Source organism: Tauraco erythrolophus, chromosome 9 (genome assembly GCF_009769465.1).
Source record: "Tauraco erythrolophus isolate bTauEry1 chromosome 9, bTauEry1.pri, whole genome shotgun sequence".
Classification (NCBI taxonomy): Eukaryota; Metazoa; Chordata; class Aves; order Musophagiformes; family Musophagidae; genus Tauraco; species Tauraco erythrolophus.
Window position 1 is genome coordinate 9,125,234 of NC_141473.1, and position 24,339 is coordinate 9,149,572.

General features: G+C 36.1%; 1 protein-coding gene across 1 annotated transcript in view; it reads right to left on the reverse strand.

The window, feature by feature from the left end:
- ATRNL1 (attractin like 1) overlaps positions 1 to 24,339 on the reverse strand; it is a 526,301-nt gene that overhangs the window by 414,000 nt on the left and 87,962 nt on the right. The window contains exons 9-13 of the mRNA XM_086616365.1: positions 23,536 to 23,719; positions 19,342 to 19,496; positions 6,364 to 6,448; positions 4,422 to 4,630; positions 1,843 to 1,961 (exon numbers count right to left, since the gene is read on the reverse strand). Of these exons, the coding sequence (XP_086472491.1) occupies positions 1,843 to 1,961; positions 4,422 to 4,630; positions 6,364 to 6,448; positions 19,342 to 19,496; positions 23,536 to 23,719 (752 nt within the window). The remainder of the gene's footprint in view (positions 1 to 1,842; positions 1,962 to 4,421; positions 4,631 to 6,363; positions 6,449 to 19,341; positions 19,497 to 23,535; positions 23,720 to 24,339) is intronic.

A 24,339-nucleotide genomic window follows, 5' to 3' on the forward strand; every position in this document is an offset into this window, starting at 1 on the left:
ACACCAAATTGATTGCCAACATACCTTAGTATGCTGGCCAATTTTCATAAAGTGAAAGCAACAGATTCTCAAACATTATTGTCTGTCTCATCTAGATTTTCTGTGATGTAAGTAATAAATAAAGGTCTTTGCATAGCTGCAAAAGTGGAGCTTTCTCCCTGTGATGTTTATGAGTCTACAGCTTGCTATCCCATAGTACCATCACAGCACTGTCACAATATTTTCATTTTGTGGGCCTAGTCCAGAAGTAGCAGTCTATGAAAATGATAATCAGCCTGATCCATTCCATTTCTCCACAAGGTGCCATTCTGTTGATGGCATTTTGGTGGGTTTATGTCAATAGCTGCAAAATTCTGCCTCCATCATCTCCCAGTAAATACACCAATTTTGCAAGAGCCACCTTCAATTTATGATACTAACTCTTTTCAGAAATCATTTTGATGAATTTTCACTATTCCATTCTTTAGTAACTCCACTAACAGCCTTTGCTATCCACTTCAAACCTCAAATAAAAGACAGGAAATGATATAGAGAAGACTGGTGCATCAGTTGCTAATTATGCTGACAATCTTGGTCATGAAAGGCTGTCAAAGAAGGATACTGAACTGAGGAGCTTGTGCTAAAATACCCAGTGCTCCACATTTATTAGGGATGAAGATTATCTGCTCCTTAGCAACTGTTCCTTGCTTAAGAGTTGAAAACCATAGTTAGAAAATTGGCACCTAATATAGCATAATGTGTTAGGAGAGAAAGAGTCCTTGAAGATCACAAAGGAAACTAACCATTAGTGCTTGGAATGTGAAATCCCTCCAACAGACTTATAACATGGCTGCTGATTAATTTGTCTCTGCACAGCTTTTATTAGTAGTGACTAGCTACGAATGCCAGTGATTAGAGCTGGCTATGCTCACTCTGAATAAGCAAGATTTGAGTCAGAGTCAATCTAACTCACACCTTAATTTGTCTGTCTGGAGAGCAAGGTTGATTTGAATCAGGTTCAAATCAGAGAGCAAGCTACTTTACTAATGGAAGCGTGTAAAGGAAGGATTTTGAACTCAAGTACAGCCCAGTCTCTGGAGCAAGCTGAAGAATATTAGGAAGCAAAATTTATAAAGCTAAAATACTATTATAAGCTTGTCAAAAAAAATCAAATGAATAAGTAAGAGATGCAGCAGCTGCTGGACAACAACATAAAGCATGGCACTAAGCAATATTAAAAACAGAAAAATATAAATTTGTATGAGTCTGTATGTTCTTTTTGCTTGTATTTAGAAAGATCAGAACAATCTTACCAAATCATCACAAGACAGTTACCACATGGTGACAGAGGCTCATATTCCTTTAATGAGATGACAAGTAACTCTATGACTTAAAAACATTTCTACGATGATCCGTGATTGGAATACTAGGACTAATGAGACTGACTTTGTTCTGTTTGAAAGGGGGGAAAAAAAATGAACAGACACCTTCCATGAGATTCCAAGGTTTCTGCCTACGTACTGCACACTGCATATGCACAAAATTCAAGTTGATAATGACTCTGGGACACTCCAAATATCATTAATTAGCACATCATCATATTTATCTTGAGACATATAGCGTGGGCTAAGGCAATTCAAAAGAATACATTTTTCTTCCTCTGGAATAGATACCTTAGGTACAGTCCAACTCTGCCCTCTGCAACATTTTTACTGCAAAAGCCAAGCAAAGATGTTTATGTTTGTGATCAAAACAAGCTACTCTTAAGTCTACTATACCACTTTTGTTTGCTGCAACCAGCCTCTGGTTTAGCTAGAGAAGAAACAGTATTAATGACAGGATCACAGATCTGCAAAGACTCACCATGCTGCAGTTACTGTTTGCAGAAATGCACTTCTTGTCATCACACCACTGGCACCCGTTTGTGTTGGCCGTACAGCTGGCACAGTCGGCGTATCGGTAACATCTGTCATCCGCAGCAGCTGTAACACACATGAAAGTCAAAAAGAAACATCGCACAGAAGGAGAATAATATCACATTTTAAACACTTGCTTAGAGTATTTTCTGTTACATCCTTCTTTTCAGCCCTAACCATTCATAAAGGTTTAAGTTACTGTACGAAATTAATCCTATTCGGTTAATAAGATTTACTCCTTTAAAAATTCCTTTAATAACACCTATATTTGAAGGTTCATAAGTCTCATCAGCTAAAGGAATATTCACTGATCTGCAGCATACAAACTCTCTCAACATAGTGCATAAATTAAGAGTATCAGAAAGTTTCTTAAACTATTCATTCTTCACTTTAACACAGAACATTTTCTTCAGATGCAGATTTCTGATAAAAATATCAGATTGCTATGAAAGAAGGCAATGGTAAAAGTAGTAAACAAAAAAATCTAAGACAGGTATTAGCAACACGCAGACATTTTGAGTCTTTAATATTTAATTTATAAACCTAATAATGATTGGTAAGTTATAGTTCTGTCCTATCCCTACAAAAAGAATTTCAGGAAGAGTTCATGTTAAATCCTTAATACAAGCCTTCAGGACTTGGACTAAAATTTGCATTGCTTAAAACAGTTCGGGACACAAATTATTACTTCTGTTTAAAGGAGGCAAACATTTGAAAAGTCACCATGACCTAAAATAGGAGAATTTCTACCATCTCTTACATTGAGTACTGTGTGGTCTGTCTTCTTTAGTCTCGGGAGCATGCAAGTTTAAGAGATTCTCCTGCCAGGGACGACTTGCTATGCAAGAATTGGTCTTTTGCAAATCCACTAAAATTTCTGCTTATCCTTTAATATCCTATCAGCAGTTTCTCAGATGATACTCTCAACCAGATAAAAAAAAATTGAGCCAAGTGATATTAAAGAATATACAAAAAACTGGCTTTTGGCAGAATATTACTACCTGAAAGATTCGACGGCAGTGAAGGAGTGCTGTCCACACAACTTTTTTGGAATAGGAATTCTGCACACCTCATGTCTGGCAAGTTTATTTGTAGTTTATTCCCACAGCAGCAGTTGTACTTTAGAGACTGTTCTATCTTTTTAATTTTCCTTCAGCCTGTCTGTGCTTTGTTTTGTTTTCTTAAATAACTGATGCTTTTTATAAGATCAACTTTCATCCGTATTATTTTCAAATTTAATGTCTCAAGATTTTTCTTTTCATAAAGAACTGAAACTTTCTAGACTCTAGATCTCTAAATGTTATGAAAATGTACAAAAGCAGTTCTTCAGAAAGTTTTTTTTATATAATGCACCTTTTTTCCAAGTCTGCAACTTTATATCCAGTTCAGAAACAAATAAAAGCTAACAGAAAAAGAAACTGTCTTGAAGCACTGATTAATAGGAGAGCTAATACTTTTTTAAACAAACATTAAAAGTAGACTGGCAGTTTAATTGTATGGTAGTTTGTACACGTAGCACACAGCCAAAGTTTGGTTAGCAATTTTATACTGTGCTGAAAGGAAAGATGCACAGAAAAAATAGCAGGTGTAGGTAGCAGGGATGCATATTCAGTTCATGTGAAGTATAAGAAAAACACTTTCACAAGCAATTCATTTATGACAAGCCAAAATGCTTAGGAATAGGCTGGAACAGTTATTCGTAACATTAAATTGCTGTTTCAAATGATACAGCTATCACAACACCGCATAGAATTTCACATGACAAACTTGAACCCATTTTGATATAATGCAGCAAAGGGCTTGTTTGCTTCAAGTTTGTTTCCAGCTATGACTGTACTATATTCTTCCATCGAAATGTTCCTGTTTGATGGGTAACCTACTTGAAGCAGAGATGCCAGCCCTCTCTCTAACTGGTACACACAGACATGAGATATCTGCCTGTAATGCCAGATATCACTTACAGCACTCATCTGTGCTCTGATTGCTGTTAATGCTTTCTTGGAATCAGAAAAATATGAAGGCTTTTATACATATATATGTATGTCTGTCTGTGTGTGCGTATATACATAAATATATATATATATAACATGAAACAGGAACAGGTGAGGAAGGAGAAAAAATAATTCAGTTACAATATTTCAAAGTTCACCCTTTCATAAACGCTTCAAACACACTGAGTCAAATACAATCTAAAGCCATTTTATGCTTAGCTCCCCAATGAAGTAGATTCTTCTCTTTGAACCCTCTTATGTTTTGTATACCTTAGCACCTTAAACTTGTGCTCTTTTCCACCTACTTCCCTGTATTTAAAAATATTTTTTAAAAATCCAGAATTAAATTATTTTTTAAATTAATCCATAAATCTCTTGCATTGAGTATTCTCAGAGAGGAACAGTCTTAACAGTCCAATCACTAGTTCCACTTGAGTATTTTTTTTTTTTGAGAGGGGCATCTGGGTTTTTTTCCCCTCCCCTATCTCCTACATGGCATTGCAAATCCGACACTGTAAGATTAGAATTCAGTTACCTGTTTTCTTAGGACATTTTGCTCGAAGGATGTTATTAGCATGTCCTGATTCCCAGGATTCGCAATGTTTCTTGTTCCACAGACACCTTATCCCTGGACGAGCGTTTTTACACAGTTCTTCATCTCTGAATGCTTCACAGTTTGGAGGCTTGTACACAAGGATGTCATTCAAAAGAACACTCGAAAAACCTCCAAATATATACATAGACCTATTAGGAAAAAGCAAGTAAATGTAACTCACTGTAGCTATACATACATTTTCTTTATTTCCTGTCTTGATACACAATTAAAAAATATCACATAATATTATAAAAACATTCTTCATCTCTCTTTTCTAATAAAGACTCTGTCAGTGGTTCCATTATTGAATAGTTTTTCAATGTACTTCTCCATGGAAGTTTACACTAACAAAAAGATTGCTCAAAGTGGACTGCGCTATATGTATTAGTGAGTGACATCTACCAAATGTCTAGAAAGAAGAGCGAGCTATGGAGGAAACGACTCATTTTTGGAGTTCGATAATGAGAACTGAGTGTGAAATAATGGTCTGCAGGAAATGAGAACATTTTTCTTCAAGCAGATTTCAAAGACTGCTAGCAATAGTTGAGAGCTGGATATCTCTTTTTGGTAACATTTCCAGTGTGGTAGCTGCTGACATCAGAACTAGACTAGACTTGAGAGCTTATCCTTCCCATTTAAAATTAAGAACAGCCTCAGGTAAAAGATATTAATAGAGAACCTGTATATCTGTTGTATCATACACTCTTAAAACAGAATCAATCATACAGTTACCTGTAACAGAAATCTTTGGATAGTATCTCATATTACATTTTTTTGTACATAAAACCCTACTAAAAATACTATGAGAATGGAAAACTATCAGTTGCTACATTCATTAAGTCCAAGCAATTTTCTCTTAATGAAGTTATTTGTTCACTGATTAATTTCATTAATTTCTCTGTGTACAACTTACTGCTATTTTTGTTAAAATCTGGTAAACTCCTATTTGTAGTCTTAGTTATCACCTCCATTATTTCTGACCATATGTAGAGGATCTGTAAGTTGCCTCCATATACTTAAACACTGAATTTATTAGGATGATGAATAACGTAGAAGAGGAATGATCATTAGTACACATTACGGCAGAGACACCTGTAGTACTGTAACTGTCAGACATAGACCATTCGGCAACCAGCAACAGTAAAACTCACACAAGCAAACAGTAGAAACATCTTCAAACCTGACTATGGTTTTCTACAACTTTTCCACGAAAAAGGAGACATTGTCCCACAATTTTATCTTGCGGGGCTGGGGTGGGAGAAGCAGAGAGTTCAGCCACCACATCCAGCAAACTCCAGGTCCACTCTGTCTCCTGTTTCTAGATGATGCAGCGTTACTGAGCCCCTTCACTCAGCGAATGACATAGAAGTACGCTACATTTTCTAGAGCATAAGCAATATACAGCATACAGTCTAGATGCCAGCAGGCTTTTTCCTGCAAGTGGTTAACAATGATCATTGTATCAGCATTTTCAAAATCTTGCTTTTTCCAAGCAAATTTTAGTTAGACGTTTTTGATCTTACGATCGTAGAAGAATAATGAATTATAGCATGCTACAAAAAGATTTCTGTTACATCTAAGTGAGGACTATAGTTGGTACTGAATTTCAAATTCACTGCACTTCACAATACTGAGGAAAGATCTCAGTACAGTAGAAGGTTCATATAAAATGCCATTGAGCAGATTCCACAGCATGTCGAATTGATGATTAGCTGTACTGATTACCTAAGACAAGTTAAGTCTCTGATGAGCACTACTTTTCATGTTCATAAATTGCATCAGCTGTGTACCATTGAACCATACTTCACAAAGGTATAATTTCTGCCACAGTTTTTATCATTCAGGAAAACAGTCAGAAAAATTGAAAATATACTTCATTTACCCATTACTGACAACAGCAGTGTGACCAAATCTGTTGACATCTCGATGCAGATTTGGTTTTGGTAAAATCTTCCATTCATCACAAGCTGAAAGACAAAACAAAAGCATATGAAATGATATGTCTACAACACATTATAAAATAATTTCAAAAGTTTTCAGCAAAATTTATCCAAAATGGATTTTATCAGACACTCTTGTGTATTTTAGGTATCAACTAACTTTATTGCCTCTCTATCCTCCTTTCCCAGAGGCATCAGTGAAGGTAACCTCCGCTGTCCCCATTGTAAAAAACAGACCATCTACACACCTCCTAACCTTCAAACGTTCTTAACATGCTTTCATCACCTACTGGTCTCATGAACTCTGAAACAAAATTTCTGACGTATTTAAAACTATTCTTAACATTAGTTTCTAGAGTTTTATTTTTAATTGTTTTGGAAAACCAGCAGAATTTGACAGACTCTTTTTTTTGTCCACTGTCACTAGGTGAAAGCTAAGCTGTTTTTTTCTACTCTAATAACCTGCTTTATTCTGCTCTTTAAATATGTTATTTGTTTGGACTTCAGAGGGTCCTCCTAAAGTCTTTATTTACAGTGATACACATTTATGAACTTACATCACAGGTCAGTGACATACACATCATCATTCTTTAAATACACTCTGTAATGCCATTTCATAATTTTTGAGTCTTTTTATTTCTTTTTATCTAGGCTTTGAATTTTCAGGTAGATCCTCTCCCTTTTAAAGGCATCACTGATGGATTTTCTGGATTAATATGCATAAAGATTCCAGACACTTCTAGAAACTGCAGGATTTGAGCACACTGTAGTCACTGCCTCTGAGTAAGTCTAAGAGCTATATTTGCATGGCTCAAGAATAAATTGACAGGTACCCCTTTTAGATGCATTTCTTGAGCAGGTGCTCCAAGAGCCCATCAGCAACACTTACTTATCACAGCATTTTATCAAGGCCAGAAGACACTCACAAAAGCGTTTCTTCATTATACAGTTCTCTGCCTTCACAGCCAGTTTCAAACACATCCGAAATCTGTTTCCAGGTCTTAATGCAATTATTATGCAGGTTGATTTTGACCTAATATTGCTGAATTTATTCACTTGTAAGATTCCAGTGACAGTCACATCTAATTAAAGTATACTTGCTTAATTTTAAAATTTGGAATAATTTACACAAGTCACAGATATGACTGAAAACTAAAGGAATATAACCATCAGGCCACATATTTCAAGGAAGTCTGCTTAAGGTTAAAAAATAAAAATATAAAAAAAAAAAGATATCCAAACACTCCTCCTCCCTCTCTCCTTAGCTTAAAACAACAAAAATGGATATTAGGAAATCCAAGAGGAAAAAAATTGTCCTCCAGGCTGGTGTCACATAGAGCCTCAGTTACTCAAACTGCTGACTACACTGGTCCTGTTCTCGTCCCCACTGTCAGAACAGCTCATCTCTGCTAGTGCTGCTGTTCTGGCACTTCTAACGCAGAAGATCATTCACAGCAGCACTTTGTCCAGTTAGTGTCCCGTTAGCGCACCATGCTGGAACGGCTCCGTGCAAGGTCACAACCAAGGATGGACTTGGCACATGAGAGGGGACAGACATCACGACTATCAGCAAAACTGCAGTAATAAGCCACTAGATTGACTTCGGCTTCCACAGAATCACAGCCTGAGCCCACAAAAAGAGTCAGAGTGAGACTGTGGCTGTGAAGATAAATTAATTATATCTTTTTATAAATTGGAAACAGAAGCTAAAAGCACATTATTACCAGAGTAACACAGATGGTTCAAACAGCAATAGTTTCAACATCATTCTGTCTTACAAAACTAATGCATTCTCAAAATCTTACCTCTTGTCCCAACTTCTACTTTCTGTCACTATCATTGTTAATATTATTTATGGTATTATTAATTTATTGTATTATATTATGTATTATATTATTGATATGGTATTAGTAATTTATGGTAATTTGTGGTACTATTAATACACTTTATTCTCACAATTCTTCTTTTTCTATTTTCTTTACTTGAACACAATGGTGAGAGCACATACATGTCAGAGAGATGATGTTCTTGAAACAGTTTCAACGGAAGAGATCCCAGTACTAGGGCACCAATAAATTACTTATCATCACAAAATTCAGATGAAGGTAGGAGTAGTGTTAAATATAAGAGTTGTGTATTCCCCATATCATAGCATAACACTGGCATTGGATGACTCCATGGTGTTTGAACTATGTAAGAAATTCAGACTAAGAGCAATGTTATCTATTGGAAATAAGTGATCAGCAATAGTGAATCCCATTTCTATTCCAAGAAAATATTTCCATTTTAAAAGCTATAAAAAGAAAACAATTTATTGCTAGAATCAACCAGTAAAATCTTGCTGTTATACTGTAAAATCAAGTTCTTGCTAGTGTAAGTCATTGCACGTTAACAGAAACAGCATGTTGGAGCTCATATACCTTCGATGGTAAAGGGAACCATTTTTAAAAACCCTCACTAAATTTTCATCTGATCTTGGAAAGTGTTGTACATTATTTTTTGTATTTTTACAAACATACATACAAATATACAGTGTTTCCTGTACTCGGAAATTTATTTAAGAAAAAGCGAGATTTAATGCCAAAGGAAAACCATAAAACCATAATAAAGGCTGGTTTTGAGATAAGCAATCCTTGAGGGCTGGAGATACAATAATTCCTTTCTTGCTGATGGTATTTGTCAAACTGGCAGGTCTTTTCAATAGAGTACAAGAAAAAACGGGGGAGGGAAGCACATTACAAATAGCCTTCCCTCTTATCTCTCCTAGCCTCCTCAATGACTGCTGAACGGAGCTTTGTGCAAGAATAATACTCTCGCTCAGCTTTAAATTCCTGATCTGAATTTCCCTGCACAGATTGGTTAATACAAAACGCAGCTAGCCAGCTGATTTTTGGTGGTTTTTTGGTAAAGAATCAAACAGAATTCATCCCTGCCTGACATCTTCAAACTTCTTTTGAACATTTCAAAGTACCCAAGATTCCAGACTTACTGTCCCAAGAATAAACTGACAAACAGCAAACGCAGTAGGATTTTCCACACTGTTTATCAATATTACAGCCTTTTGCGCGTTGTATTTGTTGTATTAAGACTAATAAGCATGGTAAGCTCTACGGTGCAAAGAATAAAATACCTTCCTCTGTAAAATCATACACTCTTAAGGTATTATACAGATAGTAAGTGGAAGATATTGTATTGGTTGTATTTACCATTCTCTCTCTATGTATCTGGGTATAATATATAGCACCTGGAAGCATATATTGCTTTTAATAGAAACAGTTACTAAGCTGATGGAGCGATACTGTTCATTCCAAGCTGATTAGCAGAATTTTAGACACTGAAAAGTTCAAGCAGGAATACAGGGTCTTTTCTTCCTATTAGTAAGGCTTCCACTTCAAGAGTTGTACTACTTTATATAAGAAAACAATTCATACTCCTCCCTAGCACAGATTAAATGGTTACCAGATGATACAGAAGCGGCTCTGAGAATGAATGCGCCAGCCATACAAACTACTTACGTGATGAGACGTGCCGCAGAAGCACATCAGATTTGAGAGAAAAACCCCAGTTGAACTTTGCACAAGGTAGCATGCTCCAGGGTCCACACTCCCAACAGGACAGGCCTCAACACCCCATACTTTGTCCAGTCACCTATATCCTTCTCATCTACATCCTACTGTCATATTGCATTACTGGTATCAGAGAAGATGACCAAGGCATTTTACAGAAAAATTCTCAATGTTGCAACAGTAAGGAAAACTTCACAGAGCTTGAACTCAGATGGGAATCCAGGCTCTCTATGAAGGACAGAGACACAGAGAAAGAGTCCCTGAGCACTCACTGGAGACCATGAAGCTCCACTGCTGAGATCACTGAACAGACAACCACTTGTATCAATACAAAAGTACTATAATAGCCTATACAGTAGAACCAGAGGAATATGTTACAGCATACAGTATATATTATGCTAGTGTGTGTATATAGATATATACTAGTATAATATATTCATGCCTTACTAGAATGCTTCCCAGCACAATTTTATAGAAAAGTAATGACTACATTTCTAATCAACATTGTCACATGAGTAAAATACTCAAACACAGAATTGCTTTAAAATATTTAAATAAGATCAGATTCACCAAAATGTGACTGGAGGAAAAATAGGGGAAATAGAGCATCCTAGTCTATCCTATTAGTCCTGCAAGTCTTTTTATGAGCAACTTTTGCTCTTCAGACTTACAGTTGAACATACCATTAAAAGCCTATTTAGGAGTGGAGGGCAGTATAAGATTTCCACTTACCATTCACATCTGAACATTAGGGCAGAACTGGAACAGTTGCAAATTAACACAACTCCATTAAATTCATGTCAGAATTAAATTATTAAAGCAATTTTGAAAATTATACAACTTAAGTATGCAACTATCTCCAGTTTAAATTTTGACTCATGAAAATCTGAAAGAACTGCACATTTACAAGCTGTTTTTAAAAGTGATTACTCGCCCTTCTCTTCATCTGATTTATTACCTGTATTATGGATGTTTCGTTTAACCATTTCAACAACTGAAAAGACTATGAGAATGACCTTGAAAAACTTGACAACTCACTCCCAAAACTACAAAGTTTTGTAAAGAATATAGGAAGACACCAAGGAAACTAAATATTCCCTTTGCAGACTGAACAGAAGGACCATGCCCACTTAGAACTTGCAGGTGGAACTCTTTTCAGAGGAGATACTCTCATTGTTTCTTTTAAAGACCAGAAAGGCTTCATACTTCCAAAATATGAAAAAAGGAAAAAGTCTTATTTTATATAATTTAATAGTAGTTAGAGTAATAATCCAAGATGTAGGAGAAACAGGTCCATTTCCTACCCAATGAGATTCAAACCTACAGCTTTCATCTCTGAGCAAAGTGCCCTAACTATTCAAGCTAGGTAACTTTTCACTACTCCAAGTTAATGCTGTTCCACTGAACAGGAAAAAAAGATTAATATTGTCAGAAATAGGAAGCAAAGGTTGTTAGGACGGTCTCTAAAAAAGGTGCAACCAGTGTTCCATACTGTACCTCCAGAATCACATTTGTATTTCTGCACTGGCAGGCAGGTTGAGCGACAACCTCTTACCACACTTAGAGCCATGCTTTAAGAAAAGTTACACGAAACTACATCCATTTTGTTTACATTATCAAATCATTTCTCAACTTTAAAAGTATTTAAATAGATTTGAAATGCAAACCCATTGATTCTGCTCAGTCACGCTCTCTGTAACGCCTGCAGGGCAGCCTTACGTACTACGTAGGATCCGACGTCAGATCATGCTTGTAGGTTCTCTTTACGTGTTACCAACAACTAGTCAGTTAGTTTTACTCTGGTAAAAGAAGAAATGCTGGTTCACAAAGTACTTCTGTCTGGTTCTTTTTTTTATGACTCTGGACAACTAAACACCATAACAAACTAAAGTACCATGAAAATTAGGTACAAACAAAAATCTTATTTTCCAATTCATTCCACACTGCATAAATATTTTTCTTAACTCTGATAATAAAAAACTCCTTACTCTCAGGAAAACATAAAGGCAAACATGTTTGAAACAGCATGAATTAAATTTAAACTATAGATCTAACATATACAGCAGAGTCTATATACATAATAGTGACTCCTCAAGAAATACTAAAAAAAAATAGCACTTAGCTTTACTATTAAATGGATCAATCAGTGCATTATATTATTATGGTTTTGCTCTTCTATTAATACAGTGACACAGAGGTAATTGCTAAAACAGACTGCACCAGAACTACGTTTATGACTAAAGTGCTCATGAATACATACAACTTCATCTATTAAACCACTATTCTACATTTTCTTTGTGATAGTACATTGATGATCCATTTGTAACTCCAGAAGGAGGGAAAATCATAAAAATAGATGGGTTTGCACCAAAAAAAAACCCCAATCTTCACAGATAAAGACTAGAGTTGAAAACTTACTTTATAAGCAAAGAATTTATGAATAAACAATGTATTTTATTTAAAAATACAAGCAATATGTTTGATTATAAGTGAAAATAAAGTTGATCTCATGAGATAATCTTGAAAATTTTTTCCAAACAGGAGAAAGCTTTTAAGATTGCTTTGAATACCCTAGAAGAAACTTAATATTTCACATGCAATATTGTCTTTCATAAGCAATTAAACTTGTGTACTATTTAATCCATAAGAATAAATTGAAAACCAGACAGTAACAAGACTTAGAAAAGAAACATTGCAGAGTATATAATTATCTTAAATGTATGGGTTATTGCAATTCTCCCATAGATACGGATAATGTTGAAATACAACTACTGCTGAGAGCATACAAGTGGCTGCCGTGTTCCAACGATTTCAGATTTTGGCTTTTACAGAGGCTCCCTGTCAGTCATTCTATACACATTTCTAGGGTACCCAGACACCCTAGCAATGGGCATACATGAAACAAAAGGACAGAGATTGAGTACTTCATACACTGAAACAATAGGAACCACCTTAGGTATACAGAAATATACTTACTAACATTACCATTTGGCCAGGAACTAAAATCAATATCCTTACTGTTCCAAAAAGCTTTTTTTAATATTTATTTATTTATGATACTAGTCTCAGCACTTAGAATCTCTGTTTTAAATTCTAGTTCTGTACGTCCAATTAATTTATTTCTATCTGCAAATTTTGTGTCTGAATACTCATAAAATATAATCTAAATTAATTTAAGCTCCAAAGGGAATACAAATGCAAGTTTTAAGCACAAGGAGGCTCCGAGGTCATGGTTTTACATTTAGGAAAAAAAAAAAAAGGAGGTCTTATTAATCCCAAACTAATTCTTCAGAAATTGACCCTAAAGTTTTAGAGCACAGCTTTAAAATTTTTTATCTGTAGCTGGACTGAAAACTAGCTCTTCAAGATGTGCATATTTGTGTATATACTTATATACAAATATGTATTTAATACATTTACGTATATAAATACATAGTCTGGTGCTTTGGTTTTTTCAGTAGTCCTTCAATAGATTCCCAGGTTGAAAATTGAGGTCTCCTTCAGAAAATTAAAACCCACACAGACATGGCCTTCCAACTACCCATCCACACATTTAGAGAGAGAAGTTTCCAGTAATGCTCGTGTCATATAAATTATAAATCAGACTTATACAATACATTTATCAGCACTGTAATATTAATTACAGAGCAGTATAAGAAAGATAGACAGCTACAGAGATTGAGGATAACAGTGAAGAAACAAAGTGTAATGCTGCACCACTCTTTTCTTTCCAAGCCTACAGGAGAGAACATAGTGAGGTAGGAGTCATCCTTCAAATCTTGTTACCATATATTATATTGTTCCCAAAAGCTCGTTGTTGGTATAGCTGAGAAGACAAAGTGTGACTGAATAGGAATGGACTGAGAGCAGCCCAGAAGAAAAGGACTTGACAGTGCTGGTTGAAGAGAAACTCAACATGAGCCGGCAGTGTGCGCTGGCAGCCCAGAAAGCCAACTGTGTCCTGAGCTGCATCCAAAGAAGCGTGGCCAGCAGGTCGAGGGAGGTGATTCTGTCCCTCTACTCAGCTCTCGTGAGACCCCACCAGGAATACTGCGTTCAGCTCTGGAGTCCCCAACACAAGAAGGACATGGAGCTGCTGGAGAGGGTCCAGAGGAGGGTCACGAAGATGATCCGAGGGCTGGAGCACCTCTGCTATGAAGACAGGCTGAGAGAGTTTGGGCTGTTCAGCCTGGAGAAGAGAAGGCTCCGGGGTGATCTTATTGCAGCTTTCCAGTACCTAAAGGGGGCCTACAGGAAAGCTGGAGAGGGACTTTTTACAAGGCCATGTAGTGACAGGACAAGGGGTAATTGCTGAAAGAGGGGAGATTTTGATTAGATATAAGGAAGAAATTTTTCACTCTGAGGGTGGTGAGGCAGTGGAACAGGTTGCCCAGAGAAGTTGTGGATGCCCCATCCCTGGCAGTGTTCAAGGCCGGGTTGGATGAGGCTTTGAGCAACCTGGTGTAGTGGAGGGTGTCCCTGCCCATGGCAGGGGGGTTGGAACTAGATGATCTTTAAGGTCCCTTCTAACCCTAACCATTCTATGCTTCTATGATATTCACAGTGTACCTTCGGGTATTTTTCAGGACAATATCACAGAGTTCTATGCTCTTTGGGAGCGCTTTCATGATTATTGCAACACCAGAAGGCCAATAACAGCAAGTAGAAGTCATAATAGTTTTTATCTCCTGTCGATTACACTGAAGCCCATTTGATAGCTGATCCAAGTATGTTATTTTTGCTCAAACTCATGTAAATATATGTAAAAGTATGGCCTCAAATTTTCCTAACTTAGGAAATCTTTAGTCATGGTCAAAGAACAAGATATTTTCATGAAGTGGTTTCATTTTGTTTATAAATGTTTAAAAATTAAAAATTACTTTTCATGAAATGTTATTTATTTCACTAGTCATCCTTTCACAGAATTCAGCTCAGTTATTGAGATGTGTACTCAATGAACTAGCTTCTGCCAAACAATTATTCTTTGTTTGGAGCAAGAGTTGGTCTAGAACTTTGTACAGTACACAGATCACCATGGTCTCCCAAAGGTATGCAATTTTTATATATTACAATGTAGAGCTAAGGCATTGAGAGAACATTGGATACAGCTCCTACCATATAGTTTCTCAATTACACAGCAAACACGGAGGAACAAGATAATATCTCACTTTGAAAGATAAATGCCTATTAATTAATTACAAGTATGAAGCCAGATTTTCAGACACGCACATCTCAGTTTGTATTTACTGTCATTATAACAAAAGATGACTGTACACAAACTGTCCTTTGCATATGTAACTCCCTGATTTCCAAAGAGCTGTCACGGAGCGCAGATTTTCACAAGCACTGCATATACATTTTTGCTATATACACCTATTAAAATTCCTTTTCTAAATGAGAAAATTGCTACAAGTATCTTTCAGAATGCTATAATGGAAGAATTGAATAAACATCCTAGTTTAAACACTGACATTACATCCATAATAAGAAGGATCTGACCAGCTGAAGCTCTTCAGCTTCCTTTTATGTACATAACAGGCAACTATGTCACTCCAGTGAACAGCAGATGAAGAAAAGCCATAACCAACATCAGTTAGAAAACTGCAGGTCAGCCAGAGCATACAAGGCGGAGCCCAGAGGCAACCCCTTCCCTATTGCCAAAGTTCCTCTTGCAGCATAACGTAAGCAATAACAGCACAGTGGGAAAATACCTCACCTCTATGAAGATAACTATTCATGGACCTCTGAGGAGCTGCCAGAGCAACTTAGCAGCAAGTCTGGTGGTAAAATATGGGAGGAGGACAAAAGCATACCAAAAGGCCAGGTTTCTAAAGCTCATTTTATGCAGTAGGCTTCTAATCATGTAAGTGTGTTTACTCCTGTTAAAGTAAATACACCAAACAACATTAAACTATGAAAATGAGGGCATCGTCATAGTTTTTATAACATCTCCAGATCGCGAGTCTTCAGCTTTAACAAATGCATTCAGATGCAGTATGGATTTACAATGATGGAATTGAGCTCTTGGTTCATGACACATTTAACTGTCTAAAACTTATGCATGTAGACTAAGTTTAGTACCTAGAGAGCAATGACCGATTCCAGAAAAGAGGAAAAAGAAAAGCAACTCTGTCCTAAGCTTGGTAAAATTACTTGCTCTCTGGAGACACTTATCTCCCTCCATTGATTAGAGAAAGAATCTGGATTATCAGATTATATTAAAAATCAGCCTTTTAGACAGCTAAACTTAACTGAAATGAATCCTCCCAAATAGTTATTTCACATTAATATCAAAACCAGTAAGCGTTTTCATGGATAATAAAAAGCTGCAGCAATCTATCCATAAGTCTATGTCACGTATAATAAGAGATATAATCAAAAGTACTCTATAGCCCAACTTGAACATAAATAGTATAGGCCCTATCTCTAGGATTCAGCTGGTTTCCAGACAGCACCCATTTTTTCCAAGACAGAGCGTAACACTCCATCACTTGCAAGGTATCTAGAAAACATGAGACTGATAGAATCATATATTTTGTCTTCCATCCATTGTTCAAAAACTCATGATATAAGGTAAATAAAATTCTGAAATATACCCATTTCATAGTTATCCAATTCTTAGTAAAATAAATATTTACTATTTTCTGAAAAAAAGTACATCTGTATCTAATGTGTGCTGTGAGACTGTGTTTTTAATTTGGTGAAATGAATAATACAGAAGACTAAATTTGTATCAAATCAATCTTCATAGATTTAATTTTTTAAAAAGTAATTACTATATCTGTTTCTTTTATACTTCATCAGTTTGACAACACATGGAGATTATGACTTGCAAGAAAATATTAATATCATATTAAATATTATAACCAACTAGAAACACCAATTTATTTTTCTTTTTGTTTTGTTAAGATGGAACAAAACACCAAACAAAAAACACCCACCACACCAGCATACAACATTTTCATGAAGCAGGATAAAACACTCCAGGTGTGTGAAAGTCAGAAAGTTACACTCATTCAGATCCTGGGACTCATACTATTGATTCTCAAGTGAACATTCTAAAAAATAAATGTAGACCAATAAGTAATATTATCCTCTAAAATGAGCAGGGAGTTCTGTTTCATTAAAAATCAAAACCAAATGTAAACTGAAATGAGAACAAAAATCAATCGCTCACACCATTGGATGCCTACAAGAAACTACAGAATATGCAATACAGGGATACAGTCAAAAAGATTCGACTGTTCTGAAAAAGCTTTATTCACACACTCAGTGAAACTGGCAGGAAATAGCACATACATCTTAGAATCATAGAATAGTTAGGGTTGGAAGGGACCTTAAAGATCATCTAAACAGGAAACAGATTGTGGACTCATTAAATTCCCCTAGATTTACAGCCTCCACAATCCCGCAGGGAGGCTTTTCCATACCTGCACAGCTCTAATAGTTGGAACCATCCAACAGACTGAAAGTTTACACTCATCTAGTCTTGTCTTGAGACTTTTACCTTCAACAGTTCTCCTCCAAAGTATATTCTTATCACATCTTTATAAACAACAATCTTTTCCGCTCTCAGCCACTCTCTCGCAAAATTAAACATACCACATCCTTTTATTATCTCCTAAAGTCTCCTCATGCTTCAGTCAGCCTCAATACCACTCACAGCCCTGCTTGAGTTTGTGTTTCTTAAATGTGCATTGCCAAAATTCTACAAAATTATCCAGGGCCTTGAGAACAATATCGATGCTTCTTCCTTCTTTTCATTAGGACTGCATAGGCCACTTCCACAGCCACGTGTCACTCCTGACTCGGACACCACAAGCCACTGTCATTTCCAGCAACATGCATTCAGTTGGTAGGAGAAAATTCTCACAATTCCCTAGGTGTACGTTGTTTCATTAAACGTTATCTCACATCGACTGTCATTTCCAATCACCTCATTGTCCCTGAATGACAGTCCAGTCTCCCCCCAAGGGGTTGTCTGTAAAGTTTTGTGAGGTGCTTCTGTTACTATTCACTTCTACCTTTGAACTTGGGTAACCGAGAATGAATTCAGTATTTGGACATTTGTACTGCATACTAGCAGGCCTTGGTGCTTCAGAAGAAAACTCTTTTAGCATCATCCTCTAAGACTGCCTGTGTCCCATGAAACTAAACACAAATAGCTTAGTCATTTCCATTGTGCTGTTGTCCATGGAAACAAAGTTTATCCTTAACATAATGATCCAAAAGTATTCCATAGTTTATTATTGCCCTAATTTATTTAATGTAGTTATCTCCCATTAGTCTCTACAGGGTAGTATCTCCCCAAATTTTATTCCCACTTGGCGAGACTGCTCATGCTAGAGTGTAGGCGGGGTATTATTACTCCATGTGAAACAGACATATACTGAGGCAGCTATCCTGCTCAAGTAATGTCTTTCAGTCTCAATGGCAGGAATCTTCTAATTAATACTCTAATCTGAAACGCATACGAGGAGGCATGAGCAGGGCAGAGCAGTGTGTCAGAGGAAGATATCTAGCAAAATCCCCACATTTCAGTCATCAGCCCCAACTCGTATCTATTCAGCATCAACCAGCTATGTAACACTATCAGTCTCCCAAGAGGCTGTTTCTCTACACTCTGCTTCTTGTGGTATAGACTTCCTATGTCTTCAGATTGCTCTTCAGCTTGTGGCAGCTCCACCTTTCTTCGCTTCCTGAGCACCACCACCTCCCTACCGCTGCCTCACCTTCCAGACTACTGCCTTGGCTTCTCCACTCCTTGATTTTCAATACAGATCCATTGTGGTGCCTTGATATAAGCACTGAGCAATGTATTTTCCAAACTGCCACCAATTCCAACCCTTTTTAGGAAACTCTCAAGTAGTACTTGTGTAGAAATGTTTTGGTTTTGGTTTGGGGTGTGGGGGAGGTTGTTTTGTCTTGGTTGGTTTTGTTTGTTTAATTGTAGCAAAATATTTTATTAGCACTATGTAAATATTGAATATCAAAAAAAAACCAATCAACACTTGGCAGAAATAACCCAGAAGGTCTCTGTTCAACACACTTTCATAATACCAAAATGCACCAAGTCTTGCAATTCATTTAGCAACATATCTACTATTTGAATTATAAGACAGTATTAGGCACATTTTTTAAAATTGATCATTTTAGCTACTATGCTTTGTCCCACAAATCAAAAGCTTAAGACTATTACGGAACAAAAGCCTGTTTTTAATTTTACAATAGAATATATAAATAACTTGAATGTGTTTGGGATCAAGACATTAAAAAGATCACATTAGCTAGAGTTAAGAAAGTAACATTGTGCTATTTAAAACTCAAATTAGAATAATACAATACAATACATACCTATATCATATGCAAGAAAGTCAGCAGAAAAGCACTTTGCACCATTACTCAGGGAAGTATCATTATGAGTGTTGCCACCAAAAATGAGCATAGCTCCGTTGATTAAGACAGCTGAATGAAGATACCTTGCAAAACCACTCTCTTTCAAAATAGTCCTGCAAAACACAAGAATAAATTAATATATACTAAAACTTGAAAAACTATATCTACACTTCAAGGACATTTATAGATTAAAACAATATAAAACACAAGGAAAACACTAAACTAAAGCTATTAATAGCTATGACCAAATGTATTCTGTTTTTAAGATTATGAATTTTCTCATGTTAAATATATTTAGCATTCATTTAAAACATCACGCTTTTTTAAATTAAAAATTCAGTTTGTCAAATAACGTATTGGAAGTAAATTATGCTTACATTCTTCAGAAGAGAATAATGATATGGTAAATTTTACTCAAAACAATGAAAACTCATTCATATTAATAATTCCTATTCGTGTATATTCTTAACCATGTTGGATTTTTGCCAAAGAAATGCAATAAAGAATTCTTTAAAAGGCTAAAAGAATCTTTAGACCACCCTAAGTATTGGAAAAGGAGAAAAATTTTTGTTTCTTTGTTCGTTTTAATTAATTGAACACTTAGACCTGGAAAAGAAATGGCAGAAGTCATTCTAGTTATGATGAAAAACACTTGCATTGCTTCATAAATATATTCAGGCTGGCAGATTCAAACATACAGAATTTCAGTACAAAAAAAAAAAAGTCATGCATATTCAGTCTCTGATCTCTCTTCATTTGTTTCAGCCTGTGTCTGTGCAGTTTGCTTTGTGCCAGAGCAACAACACGGGCCCAAGAGCAGCCCAGAGCTATCAATACTACAGTTTTAAAGTGGCAGGTGTGGGGCTAGTAGAAAGAACAGAATGCAAACTTGATTCAATCAGAGCAAATAAATCTTACCAAGGGAGAGAGTAACCATTTGTGGGGTTTGCCAGCTTAAATTACTTAAATAGACCAGCTGTATACACGTCTGTGAAGAGCCGATCAGACCACCAGTACAGAATATTATTTACATTCCCTTAATAACCTTTTACTTGTTTCAGTAATCTAATAGTTTTCAAGTTTACACTCTCACTTTCACTTGTGTTACTGCACACTGCTCACACCTGCAATTAAATTGTTTTGTCGTTCCTTTCCTGTAAAGAACATACTGACTTGACAATCTCTCCTTCTGATTGAATAATACTGTCACTCTTGAATCACATTGATAATATTTGTTCAATATTTTTACACCATCATAGAGTTTGAAGGAGACAGTTTAAAGTATGTCTCACTATTTAGAGATAACAATCAATAATCAAAATAATCAATAAACTCAACATATTTCAAGTGATAAGAGATTACATGTTTAAACAAGCTGGGAGGAAGGTATTCAACCTAAATTCTTGTATTGTCATTTAAATAGATTCCCCCATTTGCCTAGGAAGTAACATCAAAGGAAATACCAAAGACTAAATCAAAGTAAATAAAAGTAAATGAGATTTGTTTTTTATTGCTCAAAAATGTGATCATTCCTTCAAGCCACCAGCATACCCACCAATACGCTTCTAGTTTTAACCCTTTTTTTTGTTCTGTTAAGTGACTTGCATTTTTGTTGTGTATTTCTGATTAATACACTTTGAAATTAGAGCACCACGTGTGTTTTTCTAATCAGGAATTAGCTTGATACAAAATACTTATGGTACCTACCCAGAAAAACATGATACTTGGTTTCAACTCAGCAGTTAGCAACATATAAAATTAGGAATGACAAGGAAATAGAACACTATTTTTAACAGTTATTTTCAACTAGCAATGGGAGAATATTGTTGCTATAAGTTGAAAGAATGATAACATGCTAAGAATATGTTGTCCTTATCCGTTCAGACTACAGATTTCTTTCTGTCTTCTGCTTTACCAGTTTTTTACAGCTCCTACCTCCTAATTTACATTAATTGCCATACACTAGGCTCTGTCTTGATTATCCTGCCTTGCAGCTGTCTACAAATAGTTGTCTTGATCACTAAAGGCCTAAAGAGCCATACATTGTTCCGGGGAAAACTAAGGACTGCCTCCTCTCCACAGTGGATATAGCAGCAATCCTCACAGTTTTCCTTTGGGCTACTGACTTCTCCACTTGTCAACTGCATTGCCCCAGCTCTGGTTCCCACATTGTAACAGGGTTGGGTTTTTTCACCCTAGTTTTTGCATATGATGTGCTAAGCTTCATCTCTCTCGATAACAGTAACTCTTCCCCAATCTTCAGCAGAAATAGAAGTGTAATATAGACCAAGTTTGTCTATTTGGCTGTGATTTTCACTATTCATTAGCATCACTTACGAGAGCAATCTTCAGAACTCTCCAAAACGTATCAACCTCAAGTAGATTATGTGAGTCTCAGCATACTTTACACTGAATTCATGATTTACACACGTATACGTGTATCTGCACACATTAGTCCCTGTTAACAACGCTGATGCCAAGTGTTGCACACAGCAGCATGATATCATAATGGCACTAGAAATACCCAGGAGCCAGCAGGTGCTTCCACTGTTTCAAGGCATTGTCTAAGCCCAGCATTGCCTTCCAATTGCCAACTGCAGCAATAGGCAAGTAATGCAAAACAATCATGTATAACCCTGTGATTCTCCATCATGTATTAGAAATAATATTCACATTAGGAATTAAAATATTGCCCTCCCACATTCCAAGAAGCATAAGGCTTATGCCTAATTGATATGAAGAAATGAAAACCCACATGTCACTGAACAAAACAAGAAATCAGCTTTGTATGCTCAGACTTAGTGAAGTGTATGAACCTCAGCCAGATCAGACAGAGGAACAGAGTGAGTGAGTGCAACAGAAAAACAGAGACAGTGAGGACAAGCAAATGCGAGAAAAACAGAGACAGTGAGGAAAAGGCAAAGCACACGGGCACGAGAAAGCCATCGTGATTCCACCTCTTCCTCATACCCCACCTAGCCAGTGACGTGTTCGGGTTCAGTTGCCTCACTGAGTGCTTTGAACACTGGTTATAACACGTCACAGATACAGCAAAGATTTTATTACTACACAAATGTCATTACCCCATCCTCTCAGTCAATTTTCAGTCCCATATCACAATTGACTTCCAGTGTAATATCCATAAAAAAATAAGTTAAGTTCCCTACAAGCTGTAGAGAATGCCACATTAGTATAGATAGAAGCATTTGTTATTAGTTTTTATATGAATAACAAATAAAAATATTCCAATAGTTATTATTATATTGTTGAACAGATCTTCAAGGGATACTACATCACTTTGTTCCAAGAATAGAGTATTATAAGAGAGCATTAAAATTCCAGTAATTCAAAAAATACTTTAAAAGGGACAAAAAATTCTTGTAATATGTTTCCAAGTGCCATGAGTTAGTGGCATTTCAAATCAAGAGTGAAATCAAACCCACACATTTCCAACACCTGGGAGCAAGTCTTGTGTGTTTAAAGTTAACCCATTAGTTCTCAAGGAAATGTTAAATTGCAAGAATCAAACATTCCAAGAAATAGTTCTTGATCACAAACCATCTCTAAGGTAAGAAAAAACATTTAAGGTCACTTTCTATATATAACATGTAAGTAGCACTCATAAGTTACACATAAACTTCAGGGACAACACACTGAAAAAATAGAAACACCAAGAACATCAATAACTAAGGATCCCTATAAAATACCAGGAATTTTCTCTCTCTTATTTCTGAGTTTTGTCAGAAATAACCTTCCACAGCTCTTAGACTTCTCTGCTTATTTATATGATAGGTACTTGAATGTGCTTCAGCAGTATACTCATATCATGTGAAAACAGTACACATGCACTATTTCTGCACGGTGGTTATCTCTGGATAGGAGAATCTTTTATTTGTAGAACATGTGTAAAGCTTCCTTTGTGCCGCTCCTTCTATGTGTAGCTTCAATAATCCACTGGCTAAAGTCTAATCCCTCACCACAATTCTTCCATTTTGTTGCAGAGAACGTACTGTTCTGCAACATGCAAAGGAGATGGAGGCATCTACATAGAAGGCATAGTAGGCATCTACTTTACTAGAACCTTACTCAGTGCTGATATTTTATTTCCCAGTAACAAGTAATTTAGTTTCCTACATTATAAGTCTCACTTACCATGTCCGAGTATTAACTTCATATTTGTAAAGATCATCCACCAATCCATACTTATTGCCAGGTAATGCTTTGTATCCACCATGGACATAAACAGATTTTGTCAGTTCATCGTAGACACTAGTATGGCCATATCCACCTTGTACAATTGCTCCTTTTGTTTCTGGTACGAGCCAAGAATTAGACCCTGGAACAGATGTACAAAAGGCATAGGTTTAAGGCTTACTATTGCTAACGCACAATACTAGGAATTTTAAGTATATAAAATGATTTTCACTATAATTCCAAATACAGCATAATTAGAGACTTGTTTTAAGAAGTAATTTTATACCAATGTATCAAAATATCTGCAACTGGATAATGTTATTAGACCATTATCTGCTCTTCTTGATTAAATCACAAATACATCATTGTTACAGATTCCAGCAGTATCTCATACAGTCCCAGGTGCGAGTTCAGCACAAACAAAATCATTTAAAAAAAGTCCAAACCTTTCAGAAAATACGAAATTAAGAGTTATGAATAATTCTCTCTCAACCTTAATTTTGTCCCACCAGAGATGGTTGAGAATTCAGTGCTCCAGCTACCTCAGCTGCATTAGAAACACCTGTACTCAATCCTGGGGAATCTGTCTGGAGAAGCCTGGCAGAAACTGAACAGCTGTGAGTTGTGAGGAGCACGTAACATAAGGTAGCTCAAAGTACACACGGATCCAGACAGACACTTTGCTAGTAAAGTGTAAAATTATTGAGCTAAAAATCAGTTTCCAACTACTGTTTCTTAGTTATTTAACTGCAAGTATACCTA